This window comes from Haemorhous mexicanus, chromosome 26 (genome assembly GCF_027477595.1).
Source record: "Haemorhous mexicanus isolate bHaeMex1 chromosome 26, bHaeMex1.pri, whole genome shotgun sequence".
Lineage (NCBI taxonomy): Eukaryota > Metazoa > Chordata > Aves > Passeriformes > Fringillidae > Haemorhous > Haemorhous mexicanus.
Genome location: NC_082366.1, coordinates 1253880 through 1279678, shown reverse-complemented (window position 1 = coordinate 1279678; position 25799 = coordinate 1253880). Strand labels below are relative to the sequence as shown.

The following is a 25799-nucleotide window of genomic DNA, read 5'->3' as shown; positions in this document are numbered from 1 at the left end:
GTGCTTTGCGCTGCGCCACACAGCAAATATGGCGGCGGCCGCGGGCCTGTGGCCGTAGGGCCGGGCCGGACACGGTGAGTGGGGGGGCTCTGCGGGCCGGGGGTCGCCGGCCCGGGGAGGCTGTCAGCCTCGGGGGGCTCCTGGCAGGGGTTCGTTAGAGGGGTTCGGAGTCTCCTGGCCTGGGTTTATTAGGGGGATTTGGGATCTCCTCTCAGATTTATTACAGGTGTTTGGGATCTCTTGACTTGGGTTTATTGAAAGGGTTTGGGGTCTCCTGTCAGAGATTTATTAGAGGGGTTTGGGAAGTCCTGTCGTGGGTTTATTGGAGAGGTTTGGGAACTTCTGCCATGGATATATTCGGGAGATTTGGGATCCCCTGTTACAGATTTATTAGAGAGGTTTAGGTGTCTCTTGCCTTGGGTTTATTAGAGAGATTTGGGAACTCCTGGCATGGGTTTATTGAAAGGGTTTGGGAACTCCTGGCGTGGGTTTATAAGGGGGATTTGGGATCTCCTCTCAGATTTATTAGAGGGGTTTGGGCTCTCTTGCCATGGGTTTATTGAAAGAGTTTGGGGTCTCCTGTCAGAGATTTATTAGAGGGGTTTGGGAACTCCTGGCATGGGTTTATTGAAAGGGTTTGGGAACTCTTGCTGTGGGTATATAAGAGGGATTTGGGATCTCCTGTCATATTTATTAGAGGGCTTGGGATTTCCTGCCATGGGTTTATTAGAGAGTTTTGGGATCTGGCATAGGTTTATTGGTGGGGTTTGGGAACTCCTGCCATGGGTGTATTAGGGGGATTTGGGATCTCCTGTCACAGATTTTTAGAGGGCTTTGGGATCCCCTGCCATGGGTTTATTGAAAGGGTTTGGGGTCTCCTGTCACAGATTTGTTAGAGGGATTTGGGAACTCCTGCCACGGGTGTGTTAGGGAGATTTGGGGACTCCTGTCACAGATTTATTAGAGGGTTTGACATCCCCTGTCATGGGTTTATTAGACAGGTTTGGGATTTCCTGTCATGGGTTTATTAGAAAGGTTTGGGAACTCCTGGCATGGGTTTATTAGGAGGATTTAGGAGCTCCTGACATGGATTTATTAGCAGGTTTTGGGAACTCCTGCCATGGATGTATTAGGGGGATTTGGGAACTCCTGCCATGGGTTTATTAGAAGGGTTTGGGAGCTCCTGCCATGGGTTTATTAGAGGGCTTTGGCAATCCTAGGGCTTTATTAGAGGGTTTTGGAATCTCCTGCCATGGGTTTATTGGAGGGTTTTGGAATCTCCTGCCATGGGTTTTTTGGGGGGGTTTGGGCTCTGCTCTCATAGTTTTATTAGAGGGGTTTGGGAGCTCCTGCTGTGGATCCCAAACGGGTTTAGGATGGTTTGTCATGGATGTTTTAAAGGGTTTTGGGGATTTCCTGTCACAGATTTATTAGAGGGTTTTGTGATCTCCTGCTATGGATTTAGTTGAGGGGTTTGGGAATCTCATGGGTTTATTAGAGGGATTTGTGGGTCTCCTGTCATGGAAGTATTAGAGAATTTTGGGATCTCCTGTCATGCACTTATTAGAGAGGTTTTGGGATCTCTTGCCATGGATTTATTCTGGGATTTTGGTTCCTCTTGCCATGGATTCATTGCAGCCTGAGGCCCTGTGCTCTGAGCTGTCCCTGGGCCATCCAGAATCCCCTCCAGCTGCTATTCCTGTGTGGCTTTTAAGGGAAGGAGGATCCAGAAATAAGGAGCGAGGGAGGATTTGGCACTCAAGTGCCTCTCCAGAATGGTGGGTGGGTGGGTGGTGTCTCCTGGATATGGCCCTTTTTTGGGACAAACCATCCACTCAGGAGCTGCTGGGAGGAGAAGAATCTAAAGTGCAGCAGGCCTGACTGGAAACAGGAATGAGGGCTGGGAGACAGCCTGGATTGAGTGCCAAGCCCAGGAATTCCATCCAGCAGCTTGGGAGGAGGGGCCTTGACAGAGATTTTAAGGTAGTCAGAGGAGGAGAAGCTGATGCAAAGTGATTTAGTGGAAAGTGAAACTTTAAAATCTTTTCAGCTTTAATGTCTCAGATGAAGAAGTGCCAGGGGTTTGGAGGAGGTGGATAAGGATAATCCAAGGTAGGGGATAGTTCACTTGCAGGAATAAATAACAGCTTTGTGCTTAGTGGAATTGTCGGTTTGATCCTGGTGAAAGGAGTGCTCAGACCTGTGGTAACAGAAATGCTTTTAATTCACCCTTTTATGTTAAATTAATGTACACTTTTACATGGGTTTATTTTTAAAATGATTGGATTAAGGTGGAAAAAGATAGAAACAAATTCTTCAGTCAGGGCTTCCAGGTTTATCTTGGAGGATTTGAGGTGGCTGGGTTCAACTGCACAGTAAATACTTATTGTATCTTTTTAAAGGATTCTTCTGCCTTCACAATGTTTGGGGACTTATTTGAAGAGGATTTTTCCTTTATTTCCAACAATCAGTATGGGAAAGGGAAGAAATCAAAGCCCAGAGAGTCTGAGCCTCCAGCTCCCAGGGATTTCACCAACCTCAGTGGAATCAAAAATCAGGGTGGGACCTGCTACCTCAATTCCCTTCTGCAGACTCTGCTTTTCACACCTGAATTTAGAGGTGAGGTGCTCAAAACCTTCTTAAAATAATGTTGGGATTGATTTTTAGTGGAGATTGTTGTTGGGATTGATCTTTGCACTTCTGGTTATTTATTTAAGAAACACAGTGAACTCGGGTGATTTTGGGCGCAGTTCACTTTAAATAAATTATTACATAATAAAGTCATGGTGTTTGACATTAAAATCCATTAAATTTTTAAGGAGGGGATGTTGTCTTTTTAAATAATAATTTCTTACCAATTACAGAGGCTTTGTTCTCCCTGGGACCTGAAGAACTTGGCACTCTGGATGACAGCAGGAAACCAGATGCAAAGGTGCCAGGAATTTTCCTTTTCATCACTGTTGATCTGGAGGAATATGGCTGCAGTTCATGTGAAACCTTTGAAAATGAGTCAAAACCTAAATTTGAAACTGAGAGGTAGTTTGGTCTGGCTGATACTGGATTTTTCACGGCATTTTAAGCTTTTGTTGCCATCAGGCTTTTCTTCAGAAATCAGACATGGAGTCTGTTTCTGCAGAGCTGCTCTCTCTCCCACCTCATCCCACCCCACCACCAAACCCTTGAGGAGAGCTGGAGGGGGACTGGGGACAAGGGATGGAGGGACAAGACACAGGGAATGGCTTCCACTGCCAGAGGGCAGGGCTGGATGGGATATTGGGAAAGGATTGTTCCCTGGGAGGGGCTGGGATGGAATTCCTAGAGAAGCTGTGGCTGCCCCTGGATCCTTGGAAGTGCCTAAGGCCAGGTTGGACACTGGGGCTTGGAGCAACCTGGGACAGTTGGAGGTGTCCCTACCCATGGCAGGGGTGGAATGGGAGGGCAGGGATGGATGGGATTTTGGGAAGGAATTGTTGTCTGTGAAGGTGGGTTGGGCTGAGATGGAATTCCCTGAGCAGCTGATCCTGCCCCTGGATCCCTGGCAGTGCCAGGTTGGACACTGGGGCTTGGAGCACCCCGGGGCAGTGGGAGGTGCCCTTACCCATGGCAGGGGTGGATTGGGATGGACTTCAAGGTCCTTCCCACCCCAAATCATTCCCTTTGGCTGTGTAAGGTGAGGCACTGTACATCTTTGGGAACTGACTCTGACTGCTTGGTGTGAAGTGACTTGTGTGTGTTCCAGAAGAGGCAGGGGGAGCTTATCACCCAGGGGTGGTTTATCAGCAGCTTTGTGGTAAGCTGCCCCTGTTCTTGCTGGGGTGGCTGCTGTGAGGCTGTGTCTGACTCTGTTCCCTGCTGCCGTGCCAGGTTCGGATCATCCCGCTGCAGCTGCAGCGCCTGTTTGCCCAGCTGCTGCTCCTGGACCAGCAGGCTGCATCCACCTCTGACCTCACCGAGAGCTTCGGCTGGAGCAGCCACGAGGTGCCCATCTGCATCCCCACACACCTCTCCCTGCACACACATGGCTTCTGGAAGTCTGGCATTTAGGAAACACCTTAAAATGCTTCCAGCTGCGGAGATGGCATTGGGTTGGGTCAGCTCTTGGTGTATCCTGTTGGATCTCCACATGGAGCCCGTGGCAGTTGTTTGCAGGGAGGAACAGAAGTTGCTTGTTATCTTAGATACAATTCCAGTTGTTTTTCCTTTGTTCTTACAGGAGTGTTCTTCCAACAGGCTTAGATACTTAGATTCTTACCCAAGTTGAACTGTGTCAGAGATTAATTTAAATCTAGGGAATGGCTTCAGATTGACAGAGAGCAGGTGTAAATGGAATATTGGGGAGGAATTGTTCCCTGGGAGGGAAGTGAAGCCCTGGCACAGGGCACTCAGAGAAGCTGTGGCTGCCCCTGGATCCCTGGGAGTGCCCAAGGCCAGGCTGGACACTGGGGCTTGGAGCACCCTGGGATAGTGGGAGGTGCTCCTGCTCATGGCAGGGGGTGGAACAAAGTGATCTTTAAGGTCCTTCCAGCCCAAACCACTCTGAAATTCTATGATTCTATCCAAGTGAAAGTTTTTTAGATGGGTTGTAGCATAACCAAATTAAGAATAATAGATGTAGTACCTTACTACTCAAGGAGTAAATGTATGAGTAGTCGTTGAGACTCTAGGACACCTGATATGTTATTTTTAAGTCACAGCAGTGTTTTATTCCTTCCTATTTGTGTTTCCCCCCTGCAGGAGATGAGGCAGCACGATGTGCAGGAATTGAACAGGATCCTCTTCAGTGCTTTGGAGACTTCCCTGGTGGGGACATCAGGCCACGACCTCATCAACCGCCTGTACCATGGCATTGTTGTCAACCAGATAGTCTGTAAGGAGTGCAAGAATGTCAGTGAGAGACAGGTAAAGCTGGGGATCTCTCACTGGGGGGTCCTCTTCAGGCTGTTGACTTTACATGTTCTTGTTTCTAAAGTCCAAAAATAATGTAATCCTTGTTGACTGCCTTGGTGAATCCCGGTAGTGAATGTTGGACTTTAGGTCTTTGGCTGCATTTTCTAAATGAGAGGTAAAAAACCCAAAAGTTTTGCATCTTCTGAGTTCACAAGCCCTGCCTTTAGTAGATGTAGTTAGCACAGAGTGCAGCGAGGTAAAACATACCTTGACAGTCCTTTATGCTCTTTGGAACTTAAAAAAAAATCAGTTTTTAAAAATAAAATTCTGTGACTGTGTGAGGTTTTTTTGCCCATCACTGTGATGAATAGGATGAGTATCTTTCTAATCACAAACTTACACCCCTCAGAACCTCATTTCTTCTTGTCTGTCTGCACAGGAGGATTTCTTAGACCTCACAGTGGCAGTGAAAGGTGTGGCTGGCTTGGAGGAGGCCCTGTGGAACATGTATGTGGAGGAAGAATACTTTGAGAAGGACAACTTGTATCGATGTGGAGCCTGTGATAAACTGGTTGAAGCTTCCAAGGTAACACCTTGGGGTGGGATGATGTAGGGTTAGTTGGGATGTTAGGAGAAAATTCTTCCTTTGAGGGTAGGCAGGCCCTGGCACAGGGTGCCCTGAGAAGCTGTGGCTGCCCCTGGATCCCTGGAAGTGTCCAAGGCCGCGTTTGGAGCAGCCTGGGATAGTGGAAGGTGTCCCTGCCCATGGCAGGGGGTGGCACTGGATGGGCTTTAAGGCCCCTTCCAACCCAAACCATCCTGGGATTCTGTGAAACCTAAGCAGGGATGTCAAGAAAAGCTCCTGTGGCTCATTTCCCAAATGTTGTTGTAGTTTTTTGTCCCTAACATGGAGTGTGGTATGACTTGGAAAGTATTGACTCCTTCAACACCTCTGCTGCACCTTGCTCTGGGCATTCTGGAGGATCGGCTAAAAGATAAGTTAGAGCATAAAATAAAAGTGTGCAATGAGAGAAATCATGGAAACTCACTTCTGGAGAACCCAAATGAGAGAGAAGAACAATGGGCAGCTGTTGTTCTGTTTTTGTGGAGGGAGGCAGACTCAGGCTGTTTTTGCCCTCTGCCCTTATCACAGCAGCAGAGCCCCTTGGCCTCCTGCAGGATGGGTGAAATCCAAACTCTCCAGCCCTCTGGATGTGGAAGGAGTAGTTCAAAGGGAAGCTGAGGTCAGGCCAGGTTAATCAGTGACTTGGGAGTTCAGGAACTCTCAGCAGTGCCTCATGTGTCTTGTTGCAAGGGCTGGCTGGGGTTTAACTGGGCTGGGTTCAAGGCAGTACAGGGTAAGTTGTTTGCCCTCACAAGTGCTCATCCATGCAGGAGAGTGAGAACTCTGAATTTTGGTAGGAAATCACAGAGGTGGGGGTTGCCAGGCTATGGATGCAAATGGAATTCCTAATTCAAGGGATTTCTTAAACCCTGTGTGTGTTCCTGTTGTGGCTCTGGCAGTGGAGAGGAGGATGGAGACATTGGAAAGGCTCAAATGTGGCCATGAAGCCCACTCCTGCTGCCACAGGTGGTACAAGGTGGTTGGTTTTACTTCTCATGAAGGTTCTTGATGGGCTCACCCATCAAGTGGTCAGATCTGGATTAATCTGGAACTATTAAAATGGATTATCCTGGTTTTCCTGCCTGGAGGGTGCTCCCCTGTAGAAATGAGGGAGACTTTAGTTCCTGTGAGTGCCTGCATAGAGCCCATGGGCTATGGAAATGTTATTACTGACAGGAATTTCACCAGTGTCCTTTATTTGCTGTGGCAGGATCAGGTGTGGGACTGGTGATCACCAGTCAAGGAGGATGTGGGGCTCAACAGGGGAAGAAGATCTGGGTCACTTCTAGGTTGTGTAGTTGGAAGGGAAATTGAGAATTGGTGAAGACATTTCAAAAATGAGGGCACTGATCTCATCTCTGGTGGTAACAAAGCTTTGGTGGAAAAGTATTTGACCACAGCAAGGTGGAAGCACAGTTTTGTTCTGGATCTGTGCTGAAATTGTTTTTTAAATCCCTTCCCAGTCTGCTAAACTGCGCAAGCTGCCTCCCTTCCTCACCATCTCCCTCCTGAGGTTCAACTTTGACTTTGAGAAGTGTGAGAGGTACAAGGAAACAAGCTGCTACACATTCCCCATCCAGATCAACCTGAAGCCTTTCTGTGAGCAGGTGGGCTTGGTTAACATTTGTTAAAATTTTCTATATGCTCAGCAGAGAACCTACAGCTCAAGGTTATCTTTTATTTTGCATTTTGTCAGGCATTTGAGTGACTTTGTGGTGTCCTCCTCCACTTTTGAACTGAACTACCATGTAGCTACAAGGGGGAAGGGTAAAATAATTACCCAAAAGTTATCTAACCTTTCCTTGACAGGAAGATAATTATCTAGAAATGGAATTTGAAATTTATTTTTGTGTGGTTAGTCTGATAGCATCATGCATAAATTGAGCTATATGTGCTTTAGGTGCCTGTAGTTATTCCATTTTTCTCAAAAATCTGCATTCATAAATCTGTTTCTGGTTATAAACCAAGCTATGCAATGGCTTGATGACAGATTTTGATTCTTAAACAACACAACAGAGGCACTCTTATGGAACAGACATGTTTCTTCTTCAAGTGTTGTAATGCAAGCTTGGAAATTTCTCAGTGTTAGAATTTGAGGAAGCTTTTTTTCCCCCCTCCCCAGTTTTAGGGTTGCTAAAGTGTTGCTTCTCTTCTCTCTCCTCTTTTAAACAAAATAAGCTTGGTTGTGAACAAACACTGAAATTGAGAATATTTTGAGTTTCTATTATGGTTCAGAATCCTGCTTGTTTAATAACACAGACTGCCCAGGGAAGCTGTGGCTGCCCCATCCCTGGAAGTGTCCAAGGCCAGCTTGGACAGGGCTTGGAGTCACCTTGGGCGAGTGGAAGTTGTCCCTTCCCCTGGCAGGAACCCAGGTGAATTTTAAGGTCCTTCCAACCCAAAGCATTCTGGGATTTTGTGATTTATCAGCCTGTGCCTTGCTCCTTGGCTTGTGCCAGTCCTTCCTTGTGTCCCGAGCCCTCAGAAGCCATTTCAGTCTCTGCATGTGCAAACACTGAGAAATCTCTGAAGTGATGCTAAAGGTATAAAGCTGTCCTTGTGTGAGAGACTGACCTCAGTTGTTGTTACAATTATTGTTTTTCTTTTTAAAGACTGAGATGGATGATTCAGAGTACATGTATGAGCTCTTCTCTGTTATTATACACAAAGGTGGCTGCTATGGAGGACACTATCATGTTTATATCAGAGATGTGGATGAATTAGGAAACTGGCAACTCCAAGTAAGTCCTAAAGGCTTTTCTTCCTTGCTTTAGAGGTTGTGCTTTTCAGAAAAATATTAAGAGCTGGTGGATGAATGTGGCATCCAAACTTAATTAATATTTTCATGAGGCTTTGTGTGTCCTGCCTCATTGAGAAGGGCAGTTTAACAGAATGTCCTTCACACTCCTAGGTTTTGCATAATGATGTCAGCACAGAATACTCCAGTCTTCTGTTTTTGTGTGAAACCACAATATTTGTGAGTGTCTTTCTCACCCAGGAAGAAGAGGATGGGCTGATTGAAGAGAAGCCTTTAAGAGAAACTGGGAATGCCAAAGAAACAGAAAATCCACTGGCAGTCTTAAAAGGGATTTTATCAGAGGTATGGTATGTAAGGAGTTCATTGCTTTGGTTTTGGAGCTAGGGAACCTGCAGGGGGGTTGGTGTTTGTGAGAGTAGGCAGGCTTAAGTGTCCAGAGCTCTTCTGAGCTTGGCATGAAGCATTTAAAACTTGGCTTTAGTATTAATAGTGGCTCTTAGTACATACAAAGGTCCTTCTGGAGTATTTCTAAAGCTGCTCAGCAGAGCTGTTGCAAAAGGAATCAGAATATCCAGAGCTGGAAGGGACCCAAGGAGCGTTGATCCAGCTCCTGGCCCTGCACAGACACCCCACCAATCCCAGCTTGTTCATCTCTGAGAGCATTGTCCTGGAGCTCTGTCAGCCTGGGAATGTGCCCATTCCCTGGGGAGCCTGGGCAGTGCCCAGCACCCTCTGGGGGAAGAACCTTTCTCTGACATCCAACCTAACCCTGACACAGCTCCATATGATGTTACAGCAGCTTATTAAAAACCAGGAATGATTAAAACACTTCCAAATTGACTTCTTTGTGTTGACCCCTTGCCTTTTGTAGCCTTTGTTACCTTGGTTTTTTGTTTCTCTGCAGGAAGAAGCTAAACAAATTCCTGTGGATCAATTAGGGCAGAAATTACTGGAGAAGAAAGGGGTGTCCTGGAATAAGAAATACAGAAAACAATATGGAGCATTACGAAAGGTAATCACAGGTTTGCTAGTTTTGGTTTTAAATAGCTTTTATAATCATTTATATTCTTACTGAATAGACAGGGGGATGATAACAGAATATGGACCCTTGGATTAACATGTGCAAGGAGAGGTTTGTAATGTGAATTAGCAGGCTGGGGAACATAAAATTCCCAAGGAATTGTCTGCCTGAGACTCTGTGTAATTTTTTTTTTTCTAGTGCAATTTTCCAATTTGTTGCTGTATTTTATGGTGTCTAACGGAAAATACTTCAGCATTTGTGTTGTAGGTAGGTGGAAAACTGCTATTTGCTTGTTTTTTTGAAGGGAGCTACTTGCAGTTTCCACAAGAAATATTTAAATGTCGGTGTGAAGTGTAGATGTGAGGCTTTTACAGAGGTAAACTGAAAATACATGAGGAAGCATCATAAAATGAGGGTTGAATTAGTGGGGTTTTATGTTTCACAATGAGGTGGAGCAGCTTAATGCAGGCTGCTGCATTTAAAACTTGACGTCTTCATCCTGTCCTTGCTTCCCTTTCAGTATTTGCAGAATCATCCTCAGATATTCCAGCTGAGTCCTGATGGAAATAAGGTCAGCTTGAAGGAAACACACAAGCTCCTGTTCAAGTTGGATTCTCATGGACAAAATCTCCAGAGCCCTTCCCAGAAGAATGAGATCCAGTGGAACTGTGAGAAAAACCCCCCAAGGCCAAGGGCTGTTCCTGCTGGGTGCCACTGGTTTGATCTGAATGATTCCAAAGTCCAGCCCATCAAGGAGAAGGATATTGAGAAGCAGTTCCAGGGTAAAGAGAGTGCCTACATGCTGTTCTACAGAAAAGCTCAGCTGAAGAGGCCCCCTGAAGGTACAAAAAGCTCATCTGGAGATTCTGGGGGGGCTTCCTGCTTGGACATTTTTTCTGGAGTGCTGTTTTGGTCTTTCCAAGCTTTATTTTCCCCAGTTTTCCTTATAGTGATAATTTGAAAAGAGACTTAAATGAAGGTACAAGAGGTGGTGATGTGTTGATTGGCTGTAGCCGACTAATTTTTTTTTTTTAGCATGCTCCACAAATAATGGCAGAGCATCCGCTGAAACAAATACAGGTTGTTGCTAATGGTATTCATGTGGTAATTTCCCTAAAAGGTTGATTGGAAAGAGTAAAAGCATTTGTTTGTTCTTTATATCATCCTGCAGTTGAGTTTTCGGTGATTATTGTACTGTAACGTCTCTTCTTGATAACTTTTCACATTTTAAGCCTTTATTTTTTTTGTTACAGCACATGGAAATCCAAGGTACCAAATTCCTGAGCACCTGCTGAATGAAATGAATGCTGCTAATACAGAGCTGCAAAAAAAGAGGTATATTGGTGTCACTGTACTCAGAACAGCTCTTATCTGCAGGACTCCCAAGGGATTCAAAGGGAAAGAAATTCCTTGAGCAGAGCCAGAACTGAAATGGTTCAGTGTCAGAGGTTAATAGAAGAATATAATTTTTGTGTCCATATTCTGCTGTTTCCCTGCCTTCCCTGTTAGCAGGCAGCCTGCAGAATTTCAAGGGAAAGATAGAGTTTCAAATTGTACCATTTTCTGGTGGAAATCACTGCAATTCTGGAAAGAGAATGTATGTGGTATCTTAAATGTGTTTATAGAGGGAATTCTTCACTGGGAGAAGGGGGAAGGCCTTGGTTTATGGGGAATTTACAGATAAATGATACTCTCTGCCAGAAAAGTCAAGAGCTTGTGGTGTTGAGGTTGGACAAAACTTTCCCTTGTGTTGAGGGACACAGGTGCTGCCACACCTGAATCACAGTTAAGATATCAGAATACAGACATAAGAGTTACAGTTTATGGGATATTTCACACAAGTCTGTGGCTGCCCCATCCCTGGAAGTGTCCAAGGCCACTTGGATGGGGCTTGGAGCAGCCTGGGGTAGGGGCAGGTGTCCCTGCCCATGGTAGGGGTGGGACTGGATGAGCTTTAAGTCCTTCCCCACCCAAACCATCCTGGGATTCTGTTTCTGAGTGAATTCCACTCCTTTATTTTTTTAAAGGTTTGCTGTTACAGCTAGGAACAGGTATAAAGGAGGAGGGGATGTGACAGGGAATTTAGCCCTGGGAGGATCAGTTCCAGGACAGCTGCACAGAAACATCTGTCTGGTGTTCAGAAATTCACCACTTTGTTGTGTTGTTCTCCCCAAGAGCTGAATGTGACTCAGCAAACAATGGCATTGATTTACATCTCCACCTGAGCTCCTGCTATAAATTCCACAATGGGGCTTTGCATCCTTCACTTTCCTGGAAAGAGAGCGTGGTGGATTTGACAATTGACAGAAGGAGGACCCTGGGAGACCTCCGGCAGGCAGTGTTCCAGGTACCTGCTCTAGCAAACTCAACTTCCTTTTCACTAGAGTCACTGCAACCTTTACAAATAGATTTATGCTGCAGTCTTTGTGTTAAGGAGGAATTTTCAACAGTAAATGGAGCTTAGGAGGTTAAAAAGTTAATATGAGTTTACATGGGAGGAAAGAATGGTGTGGGGTCTGTTCTTGAAGCCATGAAATTGCTGGAATTTTAACTGTGGAGACTTAAAAGTTCACATGAGCTAATTTATTATATTTGGGCAGCAAATTCTTGATGTTTCATTTTGTGATAGAGTTGTCTTTGTCTTTTCAAGGAGTCACCAATTAAGGGCCACCAAGTGAGCTTGGGAGCCAGGCTGTGGCAGCTTTCAGCAGATTGTGATTATTTGAGTGCTGTGAGGTACTGCTCACTGTTATTTGACATAATTTTTCTGGTGGTTTTTCCCAACTAGATGTTGGAGTCTTGGGAAGGGGACATGGTTCTCAGCATGGCCAAGCCTTTACCAGCAGGATTACACCTGTACCAGGTGCTTGATGGTAAGAGCACTGCATGCCAGGCCTCCATGCTATTGCTGTATTTTAATTCCTGCAGCCATCAAAGATTTCATCTGTACACCATCCTGGAGATGTGCACTACTGAACACTCTTTCAGCTCAAACTCATGTTTAATTATTTCAATTACTTATTTCACTCTTACTAGTGGAATGAATGATTTTGAGACTTTGCTGTGAAATCTTTGTTGTGAAATGCAGATCTCAAGCAAGCTAAGCACATTTGCTGACAAGAATGTATCAGTGTCTTGCCCTTGATTTGCTTGTGGATGTTTGCTTTCATAGGATTGGCCTAATAGGTGGAGGAGAGGATAGAAGAGAGGAGCCAGGGTGACATCAAAGGAAAATGTAGGTTAGACTTCAGCTGAAGTAGGAATTTTGTAGAGGGAAATGCTCACAGGAAGAGTTCATTAATTTATTAAGGGTGCATCAGTTTTTCAAACTGTCATTTTTGTTTCCAGCTTTGTTTTGTTAGGCAATTCTAAGTGTCAGTCTTTACCAACTTAATTCAGTAACTTTCAAATGTTATGTTCTCTGTGGTCAGGTCAGAAAATCACTGTTGAACCAGAACATAACCCAACTCTCCATGGTGTTGACATCAAAATAGAGAGACACCCAAAGCTGCTCTAAGTATTCCTCCCCATGCCTGTACAGTTCTTTAAGTGTAGTGACTTTTAAAAACTTGCTGACCCTCTTTGTGTGTTTTGTGGGAGCAAGACCTTGATGATTTGCTCCTCTTTTTTTAGGAGATGAGCTGACCCTGGATGGCATTGGGCTGGCTGATGGAGCAGACATCTTTGTCTGGAATGGGAAAGAGGTAAAGGAACAAAGCACTTCTTCCTTGTCAGCTCTGAAGAGATAAGACTGTGCAAAGTCTCCTGGAAATCCTCTGTTGCTTTTGTAGTTTTCCATCTTCTTTTAATATTAAGGCTTCTGTTTAACCTGGAAGTGGTTGTGAAGCACAGCATTTTATTCTGTCTCTCTTGTGGAATAAAATGCTACTTTAAAATTATTTTAATTGTAAAAGTATCCATTTGATATTGACTTTCTCAAAAAAAAAAAAAAATTAATGTAAGACCCCAAACTAAACAAAACCACCCAAATATGTAGAAACAGAGCCAGCTTTGTCTCGGTTTTATTTTTGGTATAGTTTTCTCTATTCCAGCTTTTGTGTCATTAAATTTTCTTCAGCAAGGAGCTTAGGTTGAATTTAGGTTGAATATCAGAACGATCAAGCTTTTAAAATGTAAAGTCACAATGTTCAGTCACATTTAGATAATTCTTTAATGTCCTAAGGGTTCTCCTGGATTTTGCCAAGTGTCCAGTGGTTTCCCAGCTGCTTACTGTGGAATGGTTTGGGAAGGGATTTAAGGATCTCGTTCCAGCCCCTGCCACGGACAGGGACACCTTCCACTATCCCAGGCTGCTTCAAGCCCTGTCCAGCCTGGCCTTGGACACTTGCAGGGATCCAGGGACAGCCACAGCTGCATTTTTCATTACATTGAAAAATGAAAACATTTTTCTTTCTCTTCCCAATGCCTGTGGGTTACTCTGGTTGTTTGTTCAGTACGAACTTGCTCTGAGGAGGTTTGTTTGAATGGGGAGAGTATCCACTTTGGTCTCAATTTTCTCCCTGCCCAGTCTCTCCTGTATTTTGTGGATCAGCCCCACCCCCCAGAGCTATCATTCCTTGCTGCTTTCCCCCAGGTTGGAGGCACGAAGGTGCTGACGGGCCCTGAGCACGAGCCCGTGGTGCTCAACGTGCTTCGGCTGGCCGAGCACAACGAGGGCGGCAAGGGGCAGCACTTCAGCGAGGCCCAGCACGTCTTCTCCTGCAGCACCAGCCTGGGCCAGCTGCACTCTGCCTTGGCTCCAGCCGGGGGCATCATCCTCAAAAACGGCTCAGGAGCAGACCCAGAAGCCAAGAACTGGGAAGTGTTCCATGAGGAAGACATGAAGGAAACCGTCCGGAGTGTCGGGCTCAGAGACGGGTGCTCTGTGCTGATCTTAGACAGCCATGACCAGAGGTAACGTTTTTGATTATGATTGTAATGAAACAAAAAAGCAATTTTGTAAAACCTTTTAGTTCAAGTTGTACTAACAGCATGTATTCTTGCAACTAACTATCACTTTGAGCTTACAAATATAATTATTTTCATCTTAAGTTTTGGAGACCAGTTATTTATCAGCTGTTAGATTTTTCTTGTCCTCAAAATGTAGCACCAGTCACAACCTTTGATTTACCCTTGTAAAGGGGGAAAAACCTGGTGGGAAACAACTCACGCTTAGTGAATCCAAAGCTGCCAGGGGCAAATTTGTGCTCTCATGATACTCTGTGCTCCCTGAGGCCTCTGCTGTGTGAGATGCCATCACTTTGAACACCTTTGGCACCATTGGTTTATCTGGGAGCTGTGCTGGTGAGTGATGTAGCCCTGCTAATGTTTAGTTTTCCTGTCTCTGACTGTCTTTGCACTGCTGATTCCCACAGCTTTGTCAACGTGGCAAGTGGGAATTTGACTGCCTTCACCTATGACATCAGCTGGCTTCAAGTGAAAAACTTCTGTGGGGGGGAAGAGGAGCAGAAGCACGTTAAAATCACTGCCACCATTGAAACAGTAAGGACTCTGCTTTCCTGAACAGCTTGGGCCCTGCACTTGGCCCAGCTCATTCAATGTAGCCTCAGGGATGAAGCTTTTCCCTGCTGGAATTAGTGTTGAGCTCAGAGTTAGAATCCCTGGGGTATTTGCAGGTAGCTTAAGCCAGTGCAGTGTTTTAGTGTCAAACACCTTTCTCTTTGGGCCATCCTGTGAATGGAAGCTTGAGATGGTGTTAGTAACCAGAGCTGAAAGAGAGGGAAAGGATTATCTTTGTGCACTGGCACTTGAACAAGCAGGCATTCCAGGCTGGAGGTGTTCATATCCCTTTTAATGTCCCTGTCTTTTAGGTGATGTCAGATATCAAAATGAAAGCCATCCGGGAGCTTCAGCTGCAGGAGGAGCTGGGTAAGTGTTCAGCTTTATCAGTCTGCTAATGTTACAGTTTACTGGCTTTTGAGTGGATTTAGTGGTAGAATTTTCCTTTCAGTCAAAGAATAAATGCTGAGACTGTTGCTGGAGTCTCAAGGAGTCTCTCTCCAGTTATTTTTGATGTCACAGAGGGAGACCTCTAAGATAAAGCTTAGAGGTTTATTGCAATTAATCTTAAAGGTGTTACTTGTCTGAAATTCTGAGCCAAATCTCTATTTTATTCCCATTTGAATTTCTTAATACTTCTCTCTTTCCTGTCCTTTTTGCTGCAGCAAACGAGAGCTGTCTTAGACCTGTTAGTGGCAGTGGGAAACTTCTGTCTCCAGGTAAATTGATTTATTGAATCACTGTTCTGTAAGAAACTCACTGGGGAGATTTTGAGTCTCTGTTTGTCCTTTCCTGGGAGAAGTTACCCACACATAATTCCACTGATTTCAGGCTTAACTGAACCAGTTGTGTGGGGGTTTTTAAAGTTAATTAACAGTACCAATACAAAGATAGGGGTTAAACTGAAATGTTCAGCTTGGTTTTATTGCTTACATCCCTAATCCACCTGTGCTCCTGGTGGACTCTGGGAGATCTCCATGCCTTTGTTCTCCTCATAGGACACTCACAGATCTGCTGTCAGGGCTGAGCAAGCTCTCCAGAGAGCACTGAAGGGTTTTAGCTTGCTCTGAGGATGATAAAGTTGATGCTTTTATTTGTCCTCCCTGAAGTGCCTGAGGATTACACAGTCAAGGAAGCAGAACTGAAGATGGGAAGCTTGCTTGGGCTGTGCCGTGGGAAAGCTCCAACTTCCACTCAGGTACAGCAGAGTGGGATGGGAGGAGCCTGCTGCAGGGACTTTCCTAAAGAGAATAAAGGAAAACAAAGGAGGGCTATTGCTCTTGGAATGTACAAGTTGTAAATATCCCAGGATCCCAGAATGGTTTGCGTTGGAAGGGACCTTAAAACTCAGCCCTGCCATGGGCAGGGACACCTTCTGCTATCCCAGGGTGCTCCAAGCCCTGTCCAACCTGGCCTTGATGTGCAGGGGAAGGAGTGGTTGTGCATTTCTAGAGACCAGGGGTGGCTAATGAGGATCTGCTGATGGCCATAACTCAACTATCTTTGCTTTTTGTGCCATTTGAGTGCTTTTTGATGACATTCTTGCCACAGGAATTGTTCTTACACTTCCATATTTATTCTGATGGTTTGCTTTTGGATGGATTTTCAGCTCTTCCTGTACTTCATGGTAGGGAGTGACCAAAGCTGCAGCCCTGAGATGGAGATTGTTGTGGAGGAGACTGCCTCTGTCAGAGAGGTAAGGCTGGCTGCTCCCACAGCTCTGCTCCCAAGCTCCTGGACAACATTCCTTGCACAGCCATGGAGGCAGAGGAGTTGGGAAGAGCCATGCACAGAGTGAAGGAAACTCTGCTGCTACCAGTCCAGTGTTGAATTTGCAGCTTTGATTTGTTTTATTTTTTTTCTAAGGTGCATCTACAAACTCTGGGTCAGAATTTTTTCAAGTAAAGGCACAAACTGACAGCACATGTTTAATTTTTTACCAGCTTGGGAAAGCTTGCTCAGCTGATGTAGTGAATTTTTTTCCTGAAAACCATCTCATCCTTGAAGGGTTTAATACCTAGCCCAAACACATCTTGTCTCTCTAATTTGATTGATTGCTGGTCAATTCTTAAAACAATATTTCTTTATGTCAGAAAATTCTAACATAGGGTTACTGAAAAATTTATTTCCCAGCCTCAGCATTGTCAAAATGCTTATCCTGTGTTTCTTCTTTCAGTGTCTCAATTTAATGCTGGAGGAATCAGGATTATCAGGTTAGTTGTGTTGTTATTTACATTTTTTAAAGGATTTTTTAATATTTTAAGACAGCTTTTCCTACCCTAAATCTTGTAAGCTTTTTCAGTTATCTGTGTCATTGTAATGGCAGGAGGGTAAAGAATTCTAAACATGAATTCTTTATAATACTGTTTTTTTTTTAAAGAGCTTGTCATAGATTCAAATGATAATTTGACACATGGCAATTCCTCCTCTCCTCTGAAACCAGGGAAAATAATTAGATAGGTGAGGAAGGGAGATTTGTGCAAATAAAAGATTATTTTCATACAGCAAAAGGTCTGGGGAAGATGAAAGTGTTAATTCATTTAGCCAGAGTTGTGTTTAGAAAGCAAATAAAAATAAAGAACAGAAGGAAAAGGACCCTTGATACTTGTTAGGAGTTTTGTGATATTTTCCCACACTGGTGTTATTGACTGATTAGTTTTCTGTGTGTATCTTTTTTGGTTTTGGTAGGTGACAGCTGGCATTTGAGAAGGCTTGACTGGTGCTACGAAGCAGGGGAAGCACTAAGTCAGGAAGTAAGAGGAGCCTGTTTTAATCCCTTGGTTCTTTGCTCACTGGGGAGAAAGGCAGCTGTGGGCTGACAGGGATCCTGTGCCTTCTCTTCTGCAGAATGCCACCCTGAAGGAGCTCAACGTTTGCAGAGGAGACACTTTGGTTATAACTGAAGGAAAGCTGCCAGAAAAGGTAAAAGGAGAGGGGGCAGTGTCTGGAGACTTGGAATCCCACAGTGGTTTGGGCTGGGAGGGACCTTAAAGCCCATCCATGTCACTGTGCCATGGCAGGGACACCTCCCACTATCCCAGGTTGCTCCAAGCCCAGTCCAACCTGGCTCTGAACAGGTTGTCTCTCCAAGTTGTAGCATCATTAATTTTGCACCACCACCGTGTTCCCCACTAAATGACATCCCCAGCTGCCACATCCACACATCGTTTGGACACTTCCAGGAGTGCTGACTCCACCCTGGGCAGCCCATTCCAAAAACTTCAGTTTTAAACAAATCTTTTCTCTCTTCCTGTGCCAAAGGTGAAATTTCACCTTGTCTGCACACAACTCTTGAGGAGCCACCTGGTATTTTCTGTTCCAGGGTTTCCTGAAAATCCCCATCTGGTGGCTGAAGCCTTCAAGCCATAAGAAGCATGGAGAGAATGCACAAGACCAGGTGAATGGGATCACCTGGAAGATGGAGGCTTTGCAGGTGTCTGCTACAGCAGGTGAGCTTGGCCAGGCTTTGAAAGGAATCATCTGTGGTTTCTCTTTAAGTCAAACCCAAGTTTTAATCCAAAGCCTTAAAACCCTTCTGAAATCTAGGAAGGGCTGCATGAGTTGCATCAAGGTTATGGTGAAAGGACCCCTCAGGAGACAGATGCAGTTTTGGACATAAATGCTGGATAATTCTGTTGTGGGAATGTTCCTCAGATGGAATTGCTCAAAACACCACTTAATTTTTAATTTTGTAGCAGGGGCTCTTTGTTTGTCAGCCTCAGGGAATTCTAACACAGATTGAGTCTCAGGGAATTCTAACACAGATTAAGTCTCAGGGAATTCTAACACAGATTGAGTCTCAGGGAATTCTAACATGGATTAGAATGCTCGGCAGTGGCAGCAGTGTAAAGCATCTCCTTCATGAGCACAGATGTGATTGGTTTCAAATGCCAGACTCCTGAAGGCATAATGAATTCCCTTCAGGCTGTGTTGCTTTTTGGGAAGCTGTAAAAGAAAGGATGGGTAAAGCTTGAATAGTATCAAAGACCTTAGATGCAATGTTTTAACTTTGTTTGCTCTCCTGAAGGTCAAATCTAAAACCAGCCAGGGCAGCAAAATCAAGTGAGGATTGAGAAGGGAGGGGAGAATGAAGTGGAAATGAGAAAACTGGAAAATGGGGAACAAATTGATTTTTCATTATTTATGAAAAGTAATATTCCTCTGGTGCTGAGTTGTGCTGCAGTACAGGACCCCTCCCCTTGAAGAAGTTTTCTTTTCATTTTTCTCCTGCCTCAAACCTTCCCTGAGTTTCGCTTTCTCCCCTGTTGATTCCAGTAGTGGAACTAAGGGCAACTTAGCTTTGCTTGCAGTAGGTTTGCCCAGTGACTAACACTATTTATCAGTGGCAGTAACTGCTCCTAGCTCTGAAATTTGCAGTATAGGATATGTATAGGAACTGTTTGGAAATGATTGGGGATGTATTTTGTGTGCTGGATGTGGCCATGGCAGGGGGCTGGAATGAGGTCACCTCTAAGGTCCCTTCCAACTCAAACCAGTCTGGGATTCCTGGATATTCTAAGGGACTCCAGGCTCCTTCTCTAAGTGAAATGTGACCATGAAGTGGCTGTTATCTCTCAGGACTATACAAATCATGTTGACTCTTCTTGTTATTTGTTTCTTCCTCCTCCCTCTGCCCCCTTCAAAGCTCCACCAGAAGCCACCCACCCAGGCCTGGCTCTCTGTTACGCTGGCAGGATAGAGATAGCAGGAGAGGCCTCTCTGGAAGATCTGAAGATGCAGGTTAGATGTTCTCCTGTGTTGGACTGTGCAGCAGCCTGTGATGCCTCGAGCTCTATTAACAGCTCTTTTCTATTTCCTTTTCCCCTGTCTCCAGTCTGTTGTGCCATGGTGTTTATGCCATGGTCACTGGTAAGTACCAAGAGGCAGCTGGAGCACGTAGCTCAGACACTTCCTTAGTGTCCCTGCTGTCCCCCTCCTCCCTGTCACCTGTCCTGGCCTGCAGGAGCCTCGTTGCACATCAGCTGAAGCTCTGCCTGGCAGCTTTTGTCTTTATTTCAGTGTAAAATCTCTCCATGGGAAGCACACACATAACAAGCACCTCCCAAAAAGCCACTTTGCTATTTCCACACTGTTCCTGCATTAGTTTTCTGCATCTTTGCTTTTTAATTTCTGTATGTGGAATCTGATGAATGAAGAATTGCTTTGGGGTGCACAGGTTTGCCAGCCAGGAAGGTCTGGCTCATTTTGTTTGGCCAGAAACTAAAATACCTTTGTATGGTTTAAATACACTAAAAACCAAACCAAGCACAACACCCCCCCCCAAAAAAAAAAAATAAACCCCAAACCCACAAAAATGTATAACCCAGTCCTACCAAAAGGCTCTGTGTGGTTTAAGCAGGGGTTGTTCTACTTGAGCTGCATGGGGAAGGATCTCTCACCTGATTCTGCTCCATTTTTTGGGTGTGACTTCAGTTTTGGGCTCTGCCAGGCTACTGCTATGGAGAATTGTTTGCATCTTGATCAAGGAGAACTGGCTGAGCATGGGAGGTTTTGTGTCCTTGGGAAGGGCTTAGAGGAGCTCAGCACTTGGCCAGAGACTGGGGCAACGACTGCAACAGCCTCATTCCCTCCCAGTTGTTCAAATTCTGGTTAAAAAAAGAAATTGGGTACTTTGGAAATGGAAGTTGAGATGAGAATTGTTGAGAGGGTGGGCAGTCCAACTCCCTTTGAGATTGAAAAGTGAGTATTTTGCTCACAGCCACAAGCAACAGCTGGTGTGGAATAAATCTCAGTACCTTGCCCTCTTTTTTGGGAGCTAACCTGGTGGTTTTCTGATTTTCCAGGGAGACTGGCTGCTAACATTATTGACCAAGAATTTCTGTTTTTCAGGCTCTGACCTTGCCCTGCTGCCAGGAGCAGGTTGTGCCCCTGCCCTCATTCCTCAGAGCTTGGACAGTGGACAGCAAAGGCCCCGGGAAGCTCTTGCGGGACAACAAGAGGAGACTCAGGTGGGTTCCCTGGGGAGTGTGCAGCAGGCTGGATCTGGGATGCACTGGGGGAGATTCATTAGCTCAGTCTGGGTTGGAAAGGATCTTAAAGATCAGCAGTCCCATGGGCAGGGACACTTTCCACTGTCCCAGGCTGCTCCAAGCCCCATCCAGCCTGGCCTTGGACATTTGCAGGGATCCAGGGGCAGCCACGGCTGCTCTGGGCACCCTCTGCCAGGGCCTCTCTGCCCTCCCAGGGAGGAATTCTCCCCAGTCTCCCATCCATCCTTGCCCTCTGGCACTGGGAGCCATTCCCTGTGTTCTCTCCCTCCATCCATTCCCTGTGTCCTGTCCCTGGGAGAGCACCCACAGCTCTCCCAGCCTGGCTCCAGAGCCATGTAGACAATCTCTGGTCTGTTTTCAGTGACTACAGGCTGGGTGCCAGAGTGGAAATCTGCATAGAACCCTTGCAAGAAGAAGAGAATTTGGGGTAAGAGCTCAAGATCTTTATTTCTCTTGTTTCTTACAGCTCTGCATTTGAGGGAAACCTTCACTGAGCAGCTTTTGACTTCAGGGCTCTCAGGATGTGGAAAAACCTTGGAAGCCGTTTATTGTTTTCCACAAAGTGAGGGAGGGCAGGAGTGGGGGAGGAAAGCTGGGAATTCTGAAAGCATGGCTCACAAGAGTTTCCATTCTCTCATCCTGCTGCCAGCCCCCACGAGCTGCTGCTGCGAGTCCAGATGGGAATACCAGGAGAGAGGGACTACTCCAGCTCCCGGGATTTGGTGTGGGATATCTCCAAGGAATGCACAACCTGGGCTCTGAGGCAGAGAGTGGCTTCTCACTATTGTCTCCCTGTAGATAAAATTGAAATAGCCAAATACTTCCCTGAGAGATTTGAGTGGCTGCCAATATCTAGCTGGGTAAGATCTAGAGTGACAGAATCCAACAGTTGTTGGAGAGGAGCACGTGTTGGTTTGGGCTGCAGTTCCTTAGGGATTGAATTTAAAGAGAATTCCAAACTCTTCTGCTTTGATTTTGTTCAGACCCAGCAAATCTCCAAGAGGAAAAGGAGGAAAAAGCAGGCGAGTTTGCAGTCAGCACCTTACCACCTGAAGGATGGAGACATCATTGGGGTGAAGGTAAATTTCCCTGGATTGAATTGTTGCACTAGGATCAGCTTCAGGCAATGTCCCCTTGTCAGTGTCTTCATTTCTTCCTGGTTTTCTCTCATCCTGCTGCATTTCTGGGAGTACTGATGTGTGGGTTTGGACACTGCATTGTGTTGATAGAAAATTTCTTGCTGCTGCTGCTTTTCCTTTTTCTCCTGGATCTTTTTTCTTGCCCTCATTTTTTGACTTGTTTTTTTTTCAAATTCTGAGTAAAATCCAAGGAAGTGCCCTTTCAAAATCACATTATAGACACAAACTGTTACATATTATGGATTACTGAACTATGACAGTTCTGTTTCATGGTGTGAAAAGGAATTACCCAGCATTGAGCTCTCAGCTAGCAGTCAGGCTTAGTCAGAAGGAAAGAACATTCTGGCTGGGTTTTAGAGCAGTAGGAGAAAAATATGATGTCCTGTCCTGCTGTTTTAGCCTATTGGAAGAAATCCATCCCTGGAACTGTTCCTGGCCAGGTTGGATGGGTTTAAAGCAAGCTGGGATGTGGAAGGTGTCCCTGCCCATTGGATCATCCTTAAATCCCTTCCAACTCAAACCATTGCAATTCTAAGGAACTTGAAAATAATCCGTGTAAAACTAGTCAAAAGAAACAATCTGGGAATTTATTGTGTCAGCTGGGAAATAGTTTCACCTTCTGACTTTGATCTCTCCAATCCTTTTTTATAACAGAACCTTCTCCTTGATGACACCAAGGACTTCAGCACTGTTAGAGATGACATTGGGAAAGAGAAACAAAGGCAGCTGGCTCTGGAAAAGAGGAAAAGGTAGTGAGCATTTAGTTTCATTTTTCTTTAGAAATATGCTGAGTGTTTGCTGCTTTTCAGAGGAGCTGTGGCTGTTCCAAGGATGTGGAAGTGTCCACAGCCAGGTTGGACAGGGTTTGGAGCAACTGAGACAGTGGAAGGTGTCCCTGCCCATGGCAGGGGGTGGCACTGGGTGGTCCTTAAGGTCCCTTAAATCCAAACCATTCCATGATTCAGCCTAATTGGATAACTTTGGAGGCCAATGGTAGCTGGGTGCTGTCAGAGCACACAATTCCAGTAATCCTGCAGGGAGCACTTGGATAATTCAAACTCCTGGCTGGTTTTCCCTCCTGGAACACACCGTGGGGATGAAAATGAACCCTTGGCTGGCCTGGCCTGGCACAAGCAGTTTTCACAGCTCCCTGGAGCTCAGAGTTCAGACCAGGCTCACCCTGGCAAGGCCCAGCACTGAGCATTAACCAGGTTATTTGTGTTTTCCAGCCGCCAGGAGCGTGCCCAGGATCCCCTGCTCCCCGAGGAGAAGCTCCCCACGAAGCCCCGCAAACCTGAAGTGGCTCTTTCCATCAACGTGGGGGTTTTCAGATAGCACCAGGAGCTGCTCTGCCCACACCACCCTGTGCTGACCTGGCCTGCAGGGCCTCAGCTCCAGCAGCAAGAGGGGCTTTCCCAAAGTGTCTTCAAGGATCCCTGAGGCACAGACTGGCTGTAGGATTCAGGATAACTCTGATTTTCTTCTGCTCTCTCTTGGGGAAGTGCTTTGAGGTCCCTTTCTCAGTGTGGTACTTACTCTCAGGCTGAGTAAATGCACTTTATGGAGGAGGAAAAGGATTAATATATTGTATAACCCCTCAGTGACTCTTTTTTAACCACCCAAAATGCTTTGTTGGGTCAGATCTGACCTCCTGCACCATCACTACTGAGATCTAATGCAGTCATAATCATCTCTTTTTAGAATTGTTTCCCATCTCTGATCACTGAAGTTGCTGCTGTTACCAGAATTTGCTTTTCTCTCTTTATCTCTAAACCTAAGTCTGTAGGAGCTGGAGTCAGCCCTAAGAATGAAGGCAATGGGGAAATCTCTGAGCAAAGTGTGGGAAATTGGCTCAAAAAGAACAAGTCCAGGATCTGTCAAGATGTAAAACCAGGAGACATCTTGTGATATGGAACAACAGGGACGTAATCTTAGATTTTTTAAAGTTTCTGGGGTTTGTTTTGCCCATAAACTTCATTTTGCCCATAAACTTCATTTTGCAGTTTTTAGGGCATTTTTGTTGTCCCTGAACTTCATTAACAGGCAAAACGGTTGGAAAAAATGGACAGATCCAGTGTTTGATCTTCTGTGGGTTTTACTGTACTCAGGAAAAAGGTTTGCATTTATTTTCAGTGCTCCTCTTCAGAGGAATTTCCCACATTTCCCATCTTCCCAGCTGTTCTGATACTCTGTCACATTGGAGAACCTGTTTCTCTTTGAGTCCTGAGCTGACTTTGAGCAACTCACTGAGCTCCAGGTCAAAGGCTCTGAAGTATTAACTCCAAAGTGAGCCTGATTATCCTGAATTAAATCTGTGATAATGACAGGACAAAACACAAGTTTGCTTTTGGGGGCTGCAGTAAATATTTGACCTGTTTGCTGTTTGTAGGAGGAGCTGCCAGTGAGAAGATTTCTTGAATTTTGGTAATGTGAGATTTTTCATGTACCTTTTATAGGTTAACACTACTCTGGTATTTCAGACAGCATAAAGATAAAAACTGACCCTCTGCTGGCAGCAAAACAAAAGAAGTGAAAAGCACCACGAAACACACAATTATTATTTATTTCTGTGCATATCTTTAGACTTCAGCAGGTGCTCCTGTGCTTTTTGGGGCTGCTGCTCTGCAGAAGGGGCTGTTTAATGTCCTCACTCACTCGGATCCTGCAGTCCCAGTTTCATGGATACATTTGCTGCCCGAGGGGAGGGCAGTGGATGTTTTCCCATCTTCTTTTGTGTCGCCTTCTTTCCATATCAGGTGTTCTTGGGAGTCTGGGTTTGCAGCAGGGATCAGAGGTGCTGATTCCAAAGGTTTGTGTTCCCACATGGTTCCAGCCCGTGCGATTTTATTTGCTGTCCCTTCAGTTCCTCTGGTTCCTGCTGGAGAGCTGGACTGAGCTCAGCCTTCCCCCCTTGAATAACTCTGGCCTCTCCCTGAGAACACCAAGGTTAGAGAAATTGAAATGCAAATTCCAAGTGGGAATTTTGTGCCTTTGTTCAAGTGTAATGTAGCAGCACCTGCACTGAACCAATCTTGGATTAATTCTAATGTTGGCTCAAAAATGCTTTTTTTTTTTTTTCTTCCTTGAAACTCTTGTGGGCCATTCCACAATGAGAGAGTTTATGGAAAACGGGGCTGGGGAGAGGAAACACCTTTTAAAAACGGAGTCTTGGTGACTCTGTGGGTTCTGATGGTTATTTGCAAAGCCTGGAAGAGCTTTCATCTTTATTTTTCAAGTGTTCTTCACAAAATAAAATGTCATTTTATCTGCCTAGTTGGGTTGTCTGTGGATGTCTCACTGGTTGGGAATGGCACAAATGGGTTTCTGATGTGAATATTAATTAATTCTAATTTTCCAGTGTTCCTGAACCATCATTCCCATCTCTGGAGAAGGTTTCCCCATTCCTTGGGGCTGTTGTCTTTTCCTGAAGCTCCAGGCTCAGGGTTCTGAGTGCAGGACCAGCTTTCCTTTGTCCCAAGTTTCCAATCCCTGTGGAGAAAGCACCAGGAATGGCAGGGAAGGTTCCTCCATCAGGCCACAAATTAAAGCCACTCTGATGCCCTAGACTTAAACCTTGGAAATTTTTTTTATCCCAATTTTAATGTGTTGTTTGGACTGGTTATTTTGAGCAACAGGTTTTAACTGAAATTAGCAATTGGCTTCTAGAGACTACTAAGCCACTCTCTGGGAAATTAATTATTTTTAGGTTGGTTTGGGTTTTTTGTTTGTTTTTCTTTTTTCCTTTTTGGTCATCTGGCTCATCTCAGCTTGCTCAGACCTTTCTGGGATTCTGGACCTGACAACTTGGGGTATCCAGGAACAGGGAAATCTCCCAGAA

General features: G+C 45.2%; 1 protein-coding gene across 1 annotated transcript; it reads left to right on the top strand.

Annotated features, from left to right (window-relative positions):
- The first annotated feature begins 6 nt into the window (after positions 1 to 6).
- Positions 7 to 25234, top strand: USP40 (ubiquitin specific peptidase 40). The gene is made up of 32 exons (XM_059868168.1): positions 7 to 74; positions 2403 to 2619; positions 2865 to 2932; positions 3865 to 3978; positions 4735 to 4899; positions 5327 to 5473; positions 6976 to 7119; positions 8125 to 8253; positions 8511 to 8612; positions 9175 to 9282; positions 9812 to 10133; positions 10545 to 10626; positions 11467 to 11638; positions 12080 to 12164; positions 12925 to 12995; positions 13886 to 14205; positions 14667 to 14793; positions 15123 to 15180; positions 15477 to 15530; positions 15921 to 16009; positions 16421 to 16507; positions 16988 to 17024; positions 17500 to 17564; positions 17659 to 17733; positions 18134 to 18260; positions 19457 to 19551; positions 20662 to 20780; positions 21184 to 21249; positions 21472 to 21682; positions 21806 to 21901; positions 22616 to 22710; positions 23191 to 25234. The coding sequence occupies exons 2-32, from the start codon at positions 2421 to 2423 to the stop codon at positions 23294 to 23296; spliced, it is 3735 nt and encodes a 1244-aa protein (XP_059724151.1). The 5' UTR covers positions 7 to 74; positions 2403 to 2420; the 3' UTR covers positions 23297 to 25234.
- Positions 25235 to 25799: the final 565 nt, after the last annotated feature.